At 41.8% G+C, this 17238-nt stretch overlaps 1 protein-coding gene across 2 annotated transcripts in view; it reads right to left on the bottom strand.

Moving 5' to 3' along the window:
- LOC122539588 (uncharacterized) overlaps positions 1-17238 on the bottom strand; it is a 48292-nt gene that overhangs the window by 2993 nt on the left and 28061 nt on the right. The window contains exons 6-11 of one of the 2 annotated variants that reach the window (XM_087974835.1): positions 16260-16321; positions 11604-11651; positions 11475-11510; positions 7635-7688; positions 7487-7543; positions 3591-3640 (exon numbers count right to left, since the gene is read on the bottom strand). In XM_087974835.1, the coding sequence (XP_087830961.1) occupies positions 3606-3640; positions 7487-7543; positions 7635-7688; positions 11475-11510; positions 11604-11651; positions 16260-16321 (292 nt within the window). In that variant the 3' untranslated portion in view covers positions 3591-3605. The remainder of the gene's footprint in view (positions 1-3590; positions 3641-7486; positions 7544-7634; positions 7689-11474; positions 11511-11603; positions 11652-16259; positions 16322-17238) is intronic. The other variant, XM_043674593.2, reaches the window with a different exon arrangement.

Below are 17238 nucleotides of genomic sequence, written 5' to 3'. Positions count from 1 at the left end.
CTGTGGAGAGAGATCAGAGTAAACGTTTCTGATCAAGTGACCCTTTCCTCAGAACTGGTAACTAGGGGAAAGTTACCTGGACACTTTGATCCAGAAGACTGTCACATCCCTCAGGTTGGAGCATTCAAATCTGGACTGTGATCGGGGGACAGGGCAGCGTGACTGCTGGTGAGGCAGGTATGAGGACTTAGGGGTTATAATTGAAGATCCTTAGCCCTTAAAATCTGTTGCAAGGTTCTTACAAGCAGTGCAGATAACAGCAGGACTGCAGGGATGATGAACAAAATGACCACGGCACTGTGGTAAGGGGAGAAAGTGAGGTCTGCAGATGCTGGAGATCAGAGCTGAAAATGTGTTGCTGGAAAAGCGCAGCAGGTCAGGCAGCATCCAGGGAACAGGAGAATCGACGTTTCGGGCATACGCCCTTCTTCGGGTTTATGCCCGAAACGTCGATTCTCCTGTTCCCTGGATGCTGCCTGACCTGCTGCGTTTTTCCAGCAACACATTTTCAGCTGTGGGAAGGGGAGCCACACAAGTTGGAGAAGAAGCTAGGAATGTTGTTGGGGTAGGTGACACTATAATTAGAAAACAGACAATGTTTTCTGCAACCATAAGCAGGAATCCAGAAGACTGTCTAGTGTTACCTACAACATTGGTAGGACTAGAAAGGAGATTTAGCTGAAAGACGTGGGTCACTTAGGACCGAAATTGAAAAGTTGAATCTGCAATGCAATAAGCTCTGGATTACAAACTGAGCTATGGGCATCGGGTTTTAAAAAAAGTCAAGGAGTCAAAAGTGTGGCTCAACGATTGGCATTTGGTGGAATGCACTTAGTTCATGAGGCACTGACGAACTGTAACTAGTAGTATGCCACAGAGACCATGCTGAGCTCACGTTTATTTACAATGTATATTAATGACTTAGATGAGAAAAGTAATGCATCAATGCCATGTTTGTGGATGACACAACAATAGATGAGAAGGTAAGTGGTAGGCATGACCCAAAGAGTCAGCAGAGTGCTATAAAAATTTATTCTTGGCATCAAGATTGAAAACTTGGGAATGACAACTTTTGGGGTGGCAACCTTGCATGAACATCTTTATAGTGCAATTATTCATCTCCTTGGATCTAAACATACATACAGAGTGCCATTTTTTTGTCAAAACACAAGTAATGGAGCTGTACCAGGCTGTATGATGCTCAAGTTTACAAATGATAATGTTTTGTATCACAGAATTCACATGCTTTGGCGGGGTCCACACCCAGCCTCCAATCGCCAGGTCCCAGAACATGCTTGGGTAGGGCCCGCTCACAGCCTCCGATCGCCGGATCCAAGAATGTGCTTGAGTAGGGCCTGTTCAGAGGCTCCAGTCACCAGATCCCAGAACGTGCTCAAGCAGGGCCTGTCACCAATACCTCACTGAAGCAACACTTTAAACATAAAGTGGAAAAAAAACAATACCAAAAAGAATGGAAATAAAGAAAAGCAGACAGAAGTGAATGAGGTCCAGAGCTCAAATGCAGCACTGCTACTCTGCTGCCATCTTTCACATGTTGTAAGATGGCATGCATTCCTTTAAGGCTATATAACGTGAATTGAGGTAAATTTTTCAATGTTTGATGGCATCCTTGTGGTGTAGAAAATTGACCACACATACTGCCTGATCGGGGTCTCTAAATTCTAATGTTGTTATTACGTCTTGGACTTGAACAATACACTTACTTGGCATGGACAGGGTTTGAAAACATCTTTGGCATTGCTGTTTGGATGGCTCATTTTTACACACACTTATGGGGAACTGTGTTGCACTTTGGGTTTCTTCGCACACTTGGAATTTTTCCATATTTTAGCCTGATGTCCTCTTGGAGAACATAGCTTTTACATGTACCTGTACAAAATACTGGGCACAGTTTTTGTGGAAGAGATAATCCCCATCTTGTGAAAGGTGAGGTGGTGTTGATTGAAGAGATAATCCCCACCTTGTGAAAGGTTAGGTGGTATTGATTGAAGAGATAATCCCCACCTTGTAAAAGGTGAGGTGGTGTTGATTGAAGAGATAATCCCCACCTTGTAAAAGGTGAGGTGGTGTTGATTGAAGAGATAATCCCCACCTTGTGAAAGGTTAGGTGGTATTGATTGAAGAGATAATCCCCACCTTGTGAAAGGTTAGGTAGTATTGGTGGAAGAGATCATCTCCACCTTGTGAAAGGTTAGGTGGTATTGATTGAAGAGATAATCCCCACCTTGTAAAAGGTGAGGTGGTGTTGATTGAAGAGATAATCCCCACTTTGTGAAAGGTGAGGTAGTGTTGATTGAAGAGATAATCCCCACCTTGTGAAAGGTTAGGTAGTATTGGTGGAAGAGATCATCTCCACCTTGTAAAAGGTTAGGTGGTATTGGTGGAAGAGATCATTTCCACCTTGTGAAAGATTAGGTGGCATTGATGATCTTGTTGATGGTTGCAATTGTTGTACCACAGTCAAGCACCAACACATGCTGCTGACCATTCTAACCGCTTTCACAACCGAGGCAATGACCAGTTCCATGAGTCTCTCGGTTTAGTTAGCTTCAATGAAGTTTAATTCCATGCTTTTGCATCAAAATTGGTCAATTAATTTGTTGATATTTTCACCTGGCTGCTGACAGTATGACATGAGCTCAAACCTACAAATCCACACGTTGACTTGGATCTTAAGATGATCTTCTGAAACGTTGTCAGAATCTTTGCAGTAATCCCCACAAACAGCTGAGGATTTCATTTTTCATGATCTTGCATTTTCTAAAGTGATAAGAAGTTTGACTGCCTATCTTTCTTTATCAGTTATTTATTGACCCATGAAGTGAAGACTCATTCTTCCTTTGAATAATTTATGTTCTGACTGTGTCACTGGAGTGCTGATCCATGTTTTGATGTTTGCTTTCTATCTTTACTGTGCTAACATTTCTGTGTTCTTTCAAAATAGCAAACAAACAATGGTAATGCCTCTCTTTCTTTTTCTCTCTTTTTGTTTCTCTCATTGCCACTGCTTCAAAGGTTGAAGCCTTATTTATTTTATTTTGTCTGTTTTAAAAGAAAACACTGAGCAGAGATTGTACATAGTGGCAACTTGGATGGTGTTTTACATCATGCACCATTTTCTGCTTTGCAAAGAAAAAATCGTAGAAGAACCTATGAATAGATAATCCTTAACAATACCAACATTATACTCGAGATGGTTTACATCTCTATGACTCGAGTATCATGTCATTGTATTATCTAGCTGTCTTTAAGGTATGGCAGCTTTCTCGAGGTCATGTAATAATAAACCATCCGATATGTCTTCTTCAGGTAAATAGGATGAGCAATGAATGCTGCCCGATTACAGACGTAGGTGCAGACATACAGACGGACAGAACATATTAGATACATTAAAAAGCTTACACCCATTTGAATTTATATATGTATTAATATATAGTTAAAAAGAGATACCTATGAAAACAATTTTGTAGAATGATTTTGTCAGGTTTAGGAGCTGGTGAATCCCATGATGCTCCCTGAATTTTATCTGGGGAATAACGTAGCCTCAGTTACATAGGTTCAATACTCACTGTAAATGCTCAGTCCTAACATGAGCGCACAACAGCTGCATAGGTTACATCTGTAATAAAGGATACTGAAATTAGAGCTGATTAGAGATTAGATTAGATTACTTACTTACAGTGTGAAAACAGGCCCTTCGGCCCAACAAGTCCACACCGAGCCTCCGAAGAGCAACCCATCCAGACCCATTCCTCTACATTTACCCCTCCACCTAACACTATGGGCAACTTAGCATGGCCAATTCACCCAACCTGCACTTTTTTTTTGGACTGTGGGAGGAAACCGGAGCACCCAGAGGAAACCCACGCAGACACGGGGTGAATGTGCAAACTCCACACAGACATTTGCCTGAGGCGGGACTTGAACCCGGATCTCTGGCGTTGTATCACTGTATCACCGTGCCGCCCTAACTGTGCTAACATTTCTGTGTTCTTTCGAAATAGCAAACAAACAATGGTAATGGTATAAGTTTGAGGGTAATTACAAGAAAGGGGAATATTTAGCCCAATATCAGCTCCTTCGGTGTGAGGATAATTACAGAAAGGTGCGTTATGGTGAGTCCTCTTCTGGATTGCTGTCTAGATCAGAGTGGTGCTGGAAAAGCACAGCAGGTCAGGCAGCATCTGAGGAGCAGGGAAATCGACGTTTCAGGCAAAAGCCCTTCATCAGGAATAGAGGCAGGGTGCCTGCAGAGTGGATAGATAAATGAGAGGGGGGGTGGGGGTGGGGAGAAAGTAGCATAGAGTACAATAGGTGAATGGGGGTGGGGATGAAGGTGATAGGTCAGAGAGGAGGGTGGAGTGGATAGGTGGAAAAGAAGATAGGCTGGTAGGACAGGTCATGAGGGCGGTGCTTAGCTGGAAAGCGGGAGCTGGGGTAAGGTGGGGGAAGGGGAAATGAGGAAATTGGTGAAGTACACATTGATGCCCTGGGGTTTGAGGGTCCCTAGGTGGAAGATGAGGCGTTCTTCCTCCTAGCGTCGGGTGGTGAGGGAGCGGCAATGGAGGAGGCCCAGGACCTGCATGCCCTCGGCAGAGTGGGAGGGGGAGTTGAAATGTTGGGCCACAGGGCGGTGGGGTTGATTGGTGCGGGTGTCCCAGAGATGTTCCCTAAAGAGCTCTGCTAGGAGGTGTCCAGTGTCCCCGATGTAGAGGAGACCGCATCCGGAGCAGGTCCTGGGCCTCCTTCACCGCTGCTCCCTCACCACCCGACGCCTGGAGGAAGAACGCATCATCTTCCGATCATTTATCCTACTCTAAGATCAAACTAACCGACATACCTTCCATTTTACTATCATCCATGTGCCTATCCAAGAGTCACCTAAATGTCCCTAATGTAACTAACTCTACCACCACTGGTGGCAGTGCATTCCATCTACCCACCATTCTCTGTGTAAAGAAACTACCTCTGACATCTCGCCTAAACCTTCCTCCAATCACCTTAAAAATTATGCCCCCTCATGACAGCCATTTCCGCCCTGGGAAAAAGTCTCAGGCTATCCACTCTATCTATGCTCTCATCATCTTGTACACCTCTCTCATGTCACCTCTCATCCTTCTTCACTCCAATGAGAAAAGCCCTAGCTCCCTCAACTTTTCTCCATAAGACATACCCTCCAATCTAGGCAGCATCCTGGTAAATCTCCTATGCACCTCTCTCAAGTTTCCACATCATTCCTATACTGAGGTGACCAGAACTGAACACAATATCCCTCCGTTCCTCCATACTGCCAAGAATCCTGCCTATAATGTACATTCAAATTCAATCTTCCAAAATGAATCACTTCACACTTTTCTAGGTTGAACTCCATGTGCCACTTATCAGCACAGTTCTGCATCCTGTCAATGTCCCGTTGCAACCTATAACAGCCCTCCACACTATCCACCATTCCACCAATCTTTGTGTCATCAGCAAACTTACTAACCCACTCTTCCACTTCCTCATCCAAGTCATTTATAAAATTCACAAAGAGCAGAGGTCCCAGAACAGATCCCTACAAAACACCACTGGTCACCGAGCTCCAGGCTAAATACTTAGCATCGACTACTACCTTATCTCTTCCACGGGCCAGCCAATTCTGTATCCAAACAGCAAAATTTTCCTGTATCCCATGCCCCCCTACTTTCTGAATGAGCCTACTATGGGGAACCTTATCAAACACCTCGCTAAAATACATATACATTGCATCCACTGCTCTACCTTCATCAATATGTTTCGTCACATCCTCAAAGAATTCAATAAGGCTTGTGAGGCATGACCTACCCCTCACAAAGCCATGCTGATTATCTTTAATCAAACTATGCTTTTCCAAATAATCATAAATCCTGTCTCTACAAATCCTCTCCAATAATTTGCCCACTACCGCCGTAAGACTGACTGATTATCCCTATTCCATTTTGTGAGCAAAGAAATAACATTTGCCACCCTCCAATCATCTGATAATACTCCACTGGACACTGAGGATGCAAAGATCATTGCAAAAGGCGCAGCAATCTCTTCCCTCGATTTCCGTAGTTAACTTTGGTATATCACATCTGGCCCAAAGGACTTATCTATCCTCATGTTTTCAAAATTTCCAACACATCTTCCTTCTTAGCATCAACCTGTTACAGCATATCAGCCTGTTTCATGCTATCTTCACAAACAACAATGTTCCTCGCAGTCGTGAATACTGAAGCAAAATATTCATTAAGGATCTCCCCTATCTCCTCGATCTCCAGGCACAAGTTCCCTCACTAACTCTGATCTGCCATACCCTCGCTCTGGCATCATCTTGTTCCTCACATACATGTAGAATGCCTTGGGATTTTCTGCAATCCTACCTGCCAAGGCTTTTTCATGTTCCCTTCTAGCTCTCTTAAGTCCATTCTTCAGTTCCTTCCTGGCTACCTTGTAACCCTCTAGAGCCCTGTCCGATCCTTGCTTCCTCAACCTCAAGTAAGCTTCTTTCTTCCTCTTGACTAAATGTTCTACATCCCTTGTCATCCAAGGTTCCTTCACCCTACTATCCCTTCCTTGCTTCATTGGGACAAATCTATCTAGCACCCACAACAAGTGCTCCCTAAACAACCTCCACATTTCTGTCATGCACTTCCCTGAGAATATCTTTTCCCAATTCATGCTCCAAATTTTGATCTCATAGCATTGTAATTTACCCCTCCCCCAATTAAATACTTTCCCACACTGTCTGTTCCTGTCCTTCACCAGGACGAAAGTAAAGGTCAGGGAGTTTTGATTACTATTACCGATGTTTTCTCCCACCGAGAGATCTGACTTTTGATCTGATTCATTGCCAAGCATGAAATCCAGTATGGCCTCCCCTCTCATTGGCCTATCTATATATGGAGTTAAGCATCCATCCTGGACACACATGACAAAATCTGCTCCATCCCAACTATTTGTATTGAGGAGGTTCCAATCAATATTAAGGAAGTTGAAGTCACCCATGACAACAGTCCCGTTACTTCTGCAACCTTTCCAAATCTGCTTCCCAATCTGCTCCTCTGTGTCTCTATTGCAATTAGGGAGGTGGAGACAAAACTCCCAACAAAATGACTGCTCCTTTCCTGTTTCTGACTTCCACTCCTACTGACTCAATAGACAAATCCTCCTTAAAGAAGTGAATCCAGTTGACCTGCAGAATGTACAAGGGCAACATAGGACAGATAGCGGAAGTGATCCATGGCAGACGACCAGCGGGGAAGAGGACACTTTGAATGAACAAATGACTTATAAAACCTCAGGATATAGCCAGCCGGAGTTGGGGACTCAATACCAGAGAAATGGATCAGCCAGTCTTAACTGGCACTGGTTCACACAGAGAAAATGTTTCTTCAGGGGAAGGGCAAAGGCAAGTTGGAGAAAAAAATTTGTAATTGGATTTTTCAAGATCAAACGAACTCACCCCCTTCTGCATCAGCGATTGTGACGTTCCTGCTGTCTGGAACCAATGGAGAAATTTCTGTTATTCAAAAGAATAAATTTTAAACATGAAACATCATAAAATGGTGAAAGACGTAAGGTGTGTTGAACAACAGTTTCAAGCTGGTTACCTTTTTTGCTGCTGTTGATTACAATGCTGGCATAGGTGCAGGAATCAGGCTGCGCTGTAACCCAAACAATATGGATTTGGAAACTGCTTTATTCCATCGGCCTTCTTACTCGAGAATCAACGCATTTTACAGCATCGTAGCATCTTGTATTGAGAGCACACGTTTACCACATCATAAAGGTTGCATGGGAATCAGGGAGCCATTTTACATAGAGTCACAAAAAGTGCTATTACAATTAGTATGTTAATTTAGTGAGTGGTTAAGCAATTAATTGGGATGGATTAATTAGTTGACTATTTAAAAGGTGGCAATGGTCCAAAGAGCAGTGAGATCACCTTCTTAATAAACACTATCTACAAAGAAAGCTGTTTTGGTTTCTGATTCACTGATTAACTAGGATCCATGTTGACAAAAGTGATCAAACAGTGTGAAGCATTGCGAAGATGGACTGTAGCAACTCACCAAGCACTTTTGACCTTTGACAGCATCTACAACCTTTTCCTACTAGAAGGACAACAACAAGAGGGATGGAAAAAAGACCAGCTCCCAGTTTACCTCCATGTCTCACACCATCATGATTTTTATCAGATGTCCTTTATTAACTGACCCATTTTCCTACAAAGCTCCACTTAGTTTGGTAAGGTTTGATTAAATCTTACTTCAGCTTCTCTGTTTGAAGAAGAACAACTCCATTAGCTCTAGTTCTCCCAAACTACTGAACATTCATCTCTGGAATTATTTGACTAAATCTTCTTTCTACTGAGACCTTGACACCCTCCCTAAAGTGAGGTGTCAAGATTGGTCATGTGTCTCTAGCTGGATTCTAAAAGATGTTTTATAAAACAATATATTCTTGCTTTTGAAATCAATCTCTACTAATCCTCTGAGTTTCAAAGTCATCTGATTGTGAACTTCCAGAATCTTTCTGTTCTTGTAACCATTCTAAAATTGTACCAAACACACCGAAAGCTGGAGAAACTCAGCAGCTCTGGCAGCACCTGTGAAGAGAAAAACAGAGTTAATGTTTTAAGTCTGGTATGACTTTTCTTTGTTCCAAATAATTTTTCAGAATTTGTCAGAACAGTTATCAGACTTGAAAAATTATTCAAAACAAATAAAAGTAACATTAGACTCAAAACGTTAACTTTTTTTCTCTCTCCATAGATGCTGCTAGACCCATTGAGCTTCTCTGACAATGTTATGTTTGTTTTAGATTTCCATTATTCTCAATATTTTGCCTTCATGTAAAGTTGTACCATTTTGATTATACTGTCTCTTTTCATTCAAATCATTATCAAAATGTATCATTCATCTGGTCATTTCACCAGCATATATCCTCCAAAGTTTTTTGGTACTTTACGTACTGTTCATTACATTTTGGAGCTTTGTATGATCTGTCCTGTAATATATCCTGTATACCAGAGTACAAGTCATTCACATAGACCAGGACCTGATCAGGTGTACCCCAGAACTCTGTGGGAAGCTAGAGAAGTGATTGCTGGGCCTCTTGCTGAGATATTTACATCATCAATAGTCACAGGTGAGGTGCCGGAAACTGGAGGTTGGCTAGCGTGGTGCCACTATTTAAGAAAGGCAGTAAGGACAAGCCAGGGAACTATAGACCAGTGAGCCTGACGTAGGTGGTGGGCAAGTTGCTGGAGGGAATCCTGAGGGACAGGATGTATATGCATTTGGAAAGGTAAGGGCTGATTAGGGATAGTCAACATGGCTTTATGTGTGGGAAATCATATCTCACAAACTTGATTGAGTTTTGTGAGGAAGTAACAAAGAGGAATGATGAGGGCAGAGTGGTAGATGCGATCTATATGGACTTCAGTAAGGCGCTCGACAAGGTTCCCCATGGGAGACTCATTAGCAAGGTTAGATCTCATGGAATACAGGGAGAACTAGCCATTTGGATACAGAATTGGCTCAAAGGTAGAAGACAGAGAGTGGTGGTGGAGGGTTGTTTTTCAAATTGGAGGTCTGTGACTAGTGGAGTGCCACAAGGATCAGTGCTGTGTCCTCTACTTTTTGTCATTTACATAAATGATTTGGATGCGAGCATAAGAGGTACAGTTAGTAAGTTTGCAGATGACACCAAAATTGGAGGTGTAGTGGACAGCGAAGGGGGTTACCTCAGATTACAACAGGATCTGGACCAGATGGGCCAATGGGCTGCGAAGTGGCAGATGGAGTTTAATTCTGATAAATGCGAGGTGCTGCATTTTGGGAAAGCAAATCTTACCAGGACTTATACACTTAATGGTAAGGTCCTAGGGAGTGTTGCTGAACAAAGAGACCTTGGAGTGCAGGTTCATAGCTTCTTGAAAGTGGAATCGCAGGTAGATGGGATGTGACAAAGGCGTTTGGTATGCTTTCCTTTATTGGTCAGAGTATTGAGTACAGGAGTTGATGAGGTCATGTTGCCGCTGTACAGGACACTCGTTAGGCCACTGTTGGAATATTACATGCAATTCTGTTCTCCTTCCTATCGGAAAGATGTTGTGAAACTTGAAAGGGTTCAGAAAAGATTTACAAGGATGTTGCCAAGGTTGGAGAATTTGAGCTGTAGGAAGAGGCTGAACAGGCTGGGGCTGATTTCCCTGGAGCGTCAGAGACTGAGGGGTGACCTTACAGCAATTTACAAAATTATGAGGGGCATGGATAGGGTAAATAGGCAAAGTCTTTTCCTAGGGTCAGGGAGTCCAGAACTAGAGGGCATAAGTTTAGGGTGAGAGGGGAAAGATATAAAAGAGACCTATGGGGCAACTTTTTCACACAGAGGGTGGCACATGTATGGAATCAACTTCCAGAGGAAGTGGTGGAGGCTGGTACAATTGCAACATTTAAGAAGCATTTGGATGGGTATATGAATAGGAAGGGTTTGGAGGAATATGTGCCAGGTGCTGGCAGGTGGAACTAGATTGGGTTGGGATATCTGGCCGGCATGGGCGGGTTGGACTGAAGGGTCTGTTTCCGTGCTGTACATCTCTATGACTCTAAGATCAAAAACAGAATTGTTTCAATAACACTGCATACTTCCCACATGTCTGAAATACAACTTCACAATGTCGTCTCTGCTTTCTTGTTCTAAGCCAACTTCAAAACTATGCAGCCACAGGTCAACTTTGTGAATAATTTTGTTAACAGGAGTCTTCCAAATGAACCTACCTTCCAGCTTTTGTTCCATGTTCATGGAGATTTGTGTGCTTCAAGTGCTTATTCAAGTGGGTTTATAAATTATGTAAATCACCGATGTAACCTAAACAATAAGGGAACTAGTACTGAGCAATATGGGATTTCACATATGAGGGACAGCATTCCAGTCACAAAACCACAACACTGAGCTTCCTGCCACAGGAACAAACTTGCCATTTTCCCTTGGATCCCATGTATTTTGGTTTTGTGTCCAGTTTGTCATGTGGAACCTCACCAATGACCTTGCTAACATCCATGCTAATGGACAATGCGCAACACCTAATCAGCCATCCTTCAATATACCTTAAAAAAATTCAATCAACTTTGTCAGATACGACTGTCCATTATCAAATTCATACTGAGGGAATGGTACTTGTTGAACTCACGTTCTGAAGCAGCTCCTGAGGGGAGAATTCATGGTCAGTTAAAATTGAACTGGGAATTCTAATTTGGGATGAATCTCTGGTGTTGGGGCAGTCAAAGACCTTAGGGGTTGAACAGATTCCCAGTGTAGCATTAAACACTCCCTACTCAGGAAACCAGACCTGAAATTAAATCAGTTCTTAAAGATAGAGGGCAGTGGGAGTGATCTCAAACTATATAGTTTCTCAATATAGAAGCAGATATCCAAATGCTCACGGTCTTCTGACGGACTGATTGTGAATCTCTTGTCACCTTTAACAAAGACAAAAAATTCTGTTGGTTCAAAGACAAAATCTAAATATCAATTAGACAACAGCTTAAAACCATTGAGGTGCAGCCAGTTACCTGTTCTGTTGCTCTCAATCTCAGCATAGGGGCTGGAACTGTCCTGATCTGTAACACAAACAAGAATGATAAGGGGATTTTCATCAGCAGGCTTGTCCGTAGGTGTCAGCAATGACTCAGTGGATACCACATACATCTCTGAGTTAGAAGGTTGGGGGTTCAATCTCCATTTCAGAGGCTACAGCTTATAATCTAGGTTGATACATCAGAGCCATGTTTGTGTGATGAAAGATGTATGATTTAGATATTTTTACATTAATCAAATAGTGACATATGGGATGGATTTTTTTTGTTAGGTTTTGTCAGGTACTAGAAAGGGTCCAGAAAAGATTTACAAGGACGTTGCCAGGGTTAGAGGATTTGAGCTATAGGGAGAGGCTGAACAGGCTGGGGCTGTTTTCCCTGGAGCGTCGGAGGCTGAGGGGTGACCTTATAGAGGTTTACAAAATTATGAGGGGCATGGATAGGATAAATTTTCCCTGGGGTTGGGGAGTCCAGAACTAGAGGGCATAGGTTTAGGATGAGATCTAAAAGAGACCTACGGGGCAATGTTTTTACACAGAGGGTCGTACGTGTATAGAACGAGCTGCCAGAGGAAATGGTGAAGACTGGTATAAATGCAACATTTAAGAGGCATTTGGATGGTTATATGAATATGAAGGGTTTGGAGGGATATGAGCCAGGTGCTGACAGGTGGCACTAGAGTTGGGATATCTGGTTTGCATGGACAGGTTGGACCAAAGGGTCTGTTTCCATGCTGAACATCTCTATGATTCTATGACTCTACTCTTTCTGGAGCAGTAATCTAATCCACTATGTGTCAGAGAGCAGAAAAACTTGAAGTGTTAATGGAAAATTGTTTATACCCAGGTAGATTAAACATTGATGGTCATTATGTTGTTTTCAATTTAAAATCATCAAGGATTCATTTTTGGGTTTCAAAACTCAGTGATTGTACATTATTAAGCCAGTGTGGAGGAAATCTGACTTGCGTCAGAGCAAGTATATTCTTTCTCTGAGAAAGTTGTTATTTTTCTTTCAGACGAGCTAAGGGAATAGGTTACCTCAGTAGAAAAGATTAGCTTGGATAATTTCCAGACCTGGAGTGGTTGGTTAGAAATTTAAGTCCATAGGATGATTAGACTATAAGACAGAGGAGAAGTAAGTCATTCAGCCCATTGAGTCTGTTCTGCCATTTAATGAGATCACAGTTAATCTGATAATCTTCAACTTCACTTTCTTACCTTTTCCCCATAACCCTTGAATCCCTTGCTGACTAAAACTCTGTGTATCTCAGCCTCGAATACATTTACTGACTCTGCCTCAATAGCCCTCTGCAGTAAAGAATTCCACAGATTCCTCATCTCTGTTTCCAAATAAGAAAGTCCAAGCTCTCAAATTTGTGCTTAATTATCTAAGACAACTTTACAGTTCATAGAAAAGAAACTGGGTAGAAACAGTGAAGTCAGACTTAATATTTGATGTGAAAATTATAGCTTATCTGGATTTAAATCATTGTAAAAGTGATGGTGTTGTTAAATGGATTGGTACTGCTGCATACTTTAAGTATTTTTAGATGTATTTAATATTGAATGGTTGATTTGTTTTCTTTTTGTTTTCATCTTTTGTATAATTTACTTTTACTTTAATAAAGATACTAAGCAACCTTGTGTGACTATGTTCCAGTGGTTGACAATGATGTTTATGAAAACTTAAAAACTCTATTACCTTTAATACATATAAAAGACATTGCACCACCGTCCATGTCACTCAGGTCCCTACAACATTCTACCCATTACTTCCATTCCAGACATTGTGTAGTATAAGCTATGCAAAATAAGAACCTATGGTGCTAGGGGCAAAGTACTGGATAGATTGAGGATTGGTTGACTGGCAGAAGACAGAGGCAAGAGTGGACATTAGATGTTGGAAATTAGGCTGGATTAATTATATGGGGAATAAAGAAATAGCATAGGATCTGAATTGGTACTTTGTATTAGTCTTCAAAATGGAAGATACGTAGCATACTAGAACTTCTAGGGAGTCGGAGTCAGAGGTCAGTGCAGTAACTGTCACTAAGGAGAACATGGAACATAGAACATAGAACAATACAGCTCAGAACAGGCCCTTCAGCCCTCGATGTTGCGCCGACCTGGGAACTATTCTCAGCTCAACCCCCTACATTATCCCAAAAGTATCCATGTGTTTATCTAAGATGCTTGGGGAGAAGGTGCTAGGGTAGCTGAAAGATTTGAAAGTGATAAATCATGGGGAGATAATGGTCTGTGGAATCACTGCTGTGAATCTGGAGTCCAGGTAATGTTCTGGGGCCCCATATTTTCAGCATCTACTGCTCCCTTGAATGCCCAATTGAATCTGCCTTCACCACAAATCAGGGCAATGTGATCCAGATGCTAATTGCTAATTACTTGCTGTGTGAAAAAGATTATTCTCACTGGGTTTTTGCTTTCTTTGTAAATTTCCTTATATCTGTGCACTGTATTGATTCTGTTGTAAGTAGTAAAGATTTCTCCCTATCCACTATTAGATGGTAAATATTCAGCCTGGAGCCCAGTTACAAGTGGAGTTCCACAGGGATCAGTTCTGGGTCCTCTGCTGTTTGTAATTTTTATTAATGACTTGGATGAGGGAGTCGAAGGGTCAGTAAATTTGCAGATGATACGAAGATTGGTGGAGTTGTGGATAGTGAGGAGGGCTGTTGTTGGCTGCAAAGGGACTTAGATATGATGCAGAGCTGGGCTGAGGAGTGGCAGATGGAGTTCAACCCTGCCAAGTGTGAGGTTGTCCATTTTGGAAAGACAAATAAGAATGCGGAATACAGGGTTAATGGTAGGGTTCTTAGTAAGGTGGAGGTACAGAGGGATCTTGGGGTCTATGTTCATACATCTTTGAAAGTTGCCACTCAGGTGGATAGAGCTTGTAAGAAGGCCTATGGTGTATTAGCGTTCATTAGCAGAGGGATTGAATTCAAGAGACGTGAAGTGATGTTGCAGCTGTACAGGACTTTGGTTAGGCCACATTTGGAGTACTGTGTGCAGTTCTGGTCGCCTCACTTTAGGATGTGGAAGCTTTGGAGAGGGTGCAGAGAAGATTTACCAGGATGTTGCCTGGAATGGAGAATAGGTCGTACGAGGATAGGTTGAGAGTGCTAGGCCTTTTCTCGTTGGAACGGCGAAGGATGAGGGGTGACTTGATAGAGGTTTATAAGATGATCAGAGGAATAGATAGAGTAGACAGTCAGAAACTTATTCCTCGGGTACAACAGAGTGTTACAAGGGGACATAAATTTAAGGTGAAGGGTGGAAGGTATAGGGGAGATGTCAGGGGTGGGTTCTTTACCCAGAGAATGGTGAGGGCATGGAATTCGCTACCTGTGGGAGTGGCAGAGTCAGAATCATTGGTGACCTTTAAGCGGCAATTGGATAGGTACATGGATGGGTGCTTAAGCTAGGACAAATGTTCGGCACAACATCGTGGGCCGAAGGGCCTGTTCTCTGCTGTATTGTTCTATGTTCTATGTTCTATGTTCACTCTGTCTAGACCATAGAATTTTCCTCTTTACCTTCTACTCTCCAAGGAAAACAGTCCAAACGTCTCCAATCTATCTTCATCATTGAAATTCCTAAACCCTAGAACCATTTTATAACTTCTTCTGCACTGTCTCTGATGTGTTCAATCCTTCCTAACGTATGGCACCCAAAAGTGAAAATACTCTAGCGGAGTCTAACTCATGTGCTTTTACAAGTTCAGACTTACCTTCTTGCCTTTGTTCTTTATGCCCCTATTAATAAAACATAGTATATTCTTCCAGTCCTCCTGTCTCCTTTAATGAAGGTATGCATACATACATTCAGATTTTATTTGCTTCTGTGTATCCTTCTCCTATTGTACACTTTAGTTTGTATTGTCGCTCCATGTTCATTTACCAAAATGTATTGCCTCATATGTCTTTGCATTGTACCTAAGTTTCCAACTATCAGCCCACTCCGCCAATTTGTTATAGTCCTTTTAAAGTTCTATACTATTCTCTTCACTAGTTAGAATTAATCCAAGCTTTGTTGTATCTGTAAAATTTTAAATTATCCCCTGTACACAAAAGTCTAAAACATTTACACATATATGGTAAGTCAAGAGTCCCAACACTGCCCCTTGAAACTCTACCACAAACCAACCTCCAGCCCAGAAATATCCGTTCCCATTATCCTATCCCTCATCCAATAATACCTCCTTGCTTCTCTTATTTGCTTTCTCACCTCCCTTTTGAAACATCTATATTCTGTTTGAATCTCAACTCTATTTTCTACTTGACACCTATTATAAGAACACTATTTTTCCTTATCTTAATTTCTGTCCCCATTTACATCCAGATGATTTCTCTACCTTTCATTTTTGAGGGTATGTACCCTGACTGTATCTGAACTCTTTCTTACAATGGCCCACTGTTTAGTTCAAGATTTTCTCGCCAACCTTTGGCCCTAGTCTACTTGACCCAGCTCTGTTCTTACCCCATTGAAGTTGGCTCTCCTCCAGTTAATTATTTCTACACTGGACAGTTCAATGCTTTTGTCCCCCTATGTGTCAATATTCTTTCAATGCTGTCTGTTAGTACCTGAATGGATATTGATCTATCATTACCTGGTGTTTTCGGCTGAGGGGTTTTATCACTCCCAGGAGTGCTGGATAAACCCAGTTCTTTCCTGAAGAATATACAAGGAACAGAAATGTGTCATTTCTTGTATTATTGTTCAGTAACACAGTTAATAATCTGGATTCTAAACTTGAAAATTTTACTTGAAAATTTCATACAGGTTTATTCAATAGCAACTTGCAGTGACAAATAATTATATATACATCAGGACTCTAGCTTCTACTAACTGCACATGGCAGTTGGTCAAGTGGTTTCATCCTGGCCATTGGCTCATTAGCATATCTAGCTCTTAAAGCATCACAGCACTTAAACTCATACCACTGGACAGCTGGGGGGCAAGCTGGCAGCTCACCAACACCTTTTCGGGGCAATTAGGGATGGGCAAAAAAATGCTAGTCAGTCAGCGATATCGGTGTCCCATGAGAGAATAGAAACAAAAGCACAACAACTCTTTTTATACCAAGTTGGAACTGTGTACACAAGTGTACAAAAAGTGAAAATACATTTGGGTTGCTGAAAAACTATTTACACCGAAACAAGAAATGAAAAATTTAAGAGCTCGATAATGTAAAATTCTGTGTATCCTAATGATGGTTTGATAATGCCAACACATCTTGTGCTGGTGTCACGTTCCTGAATGTGTAGTTTTGTTAGAATTTTATGTTGTTAACGTGTTGTTTGTCGTCCTGATGGAAGATGCAGGAGCAGAAGTAGGACATTTGACCGAATGAGTCTGCTCCACCATTCAGTGAAATCATGGCTGATCTCATAATTCTCCACTTGCTTCCTGCTTTATTCTCATTATCCCTGATTACCTTACTGAATAAAATTCTGTCTATCTCAGCCTTGAATTTATTTAGTGACACAGACTTGACAGCCCTCTGCGGTAAATAGTTCCGCAGGTTCATTAACTTCTGACAGAAGAAATTTCTCCTAATCTCTGTCTTGAATTTGCAACCCCTTCTT

Source organism: Chiloscyllium plagiosum, unplaced genomic scaffold, assembly GCF_037043375.1.
Source record: "Chiloscyllium plagiosum isolate Xiang-an unplaced genomic scaffold, Cpla_swu_hap1 HiC_scaffold_2, whole genome shotgun sequence".
In the NCBI taxonomy this organism is placed as follows: Eukaryota; Metazoa; Chordata; class Chondrichthyes; order Orectolobiformes; family Hemiscylliidae; genus Chiloscyllium; species Chiloscyllium plagiosum.
This window is presented reverse-complemented; position numbering and strand designations above follow the sequence as displayed.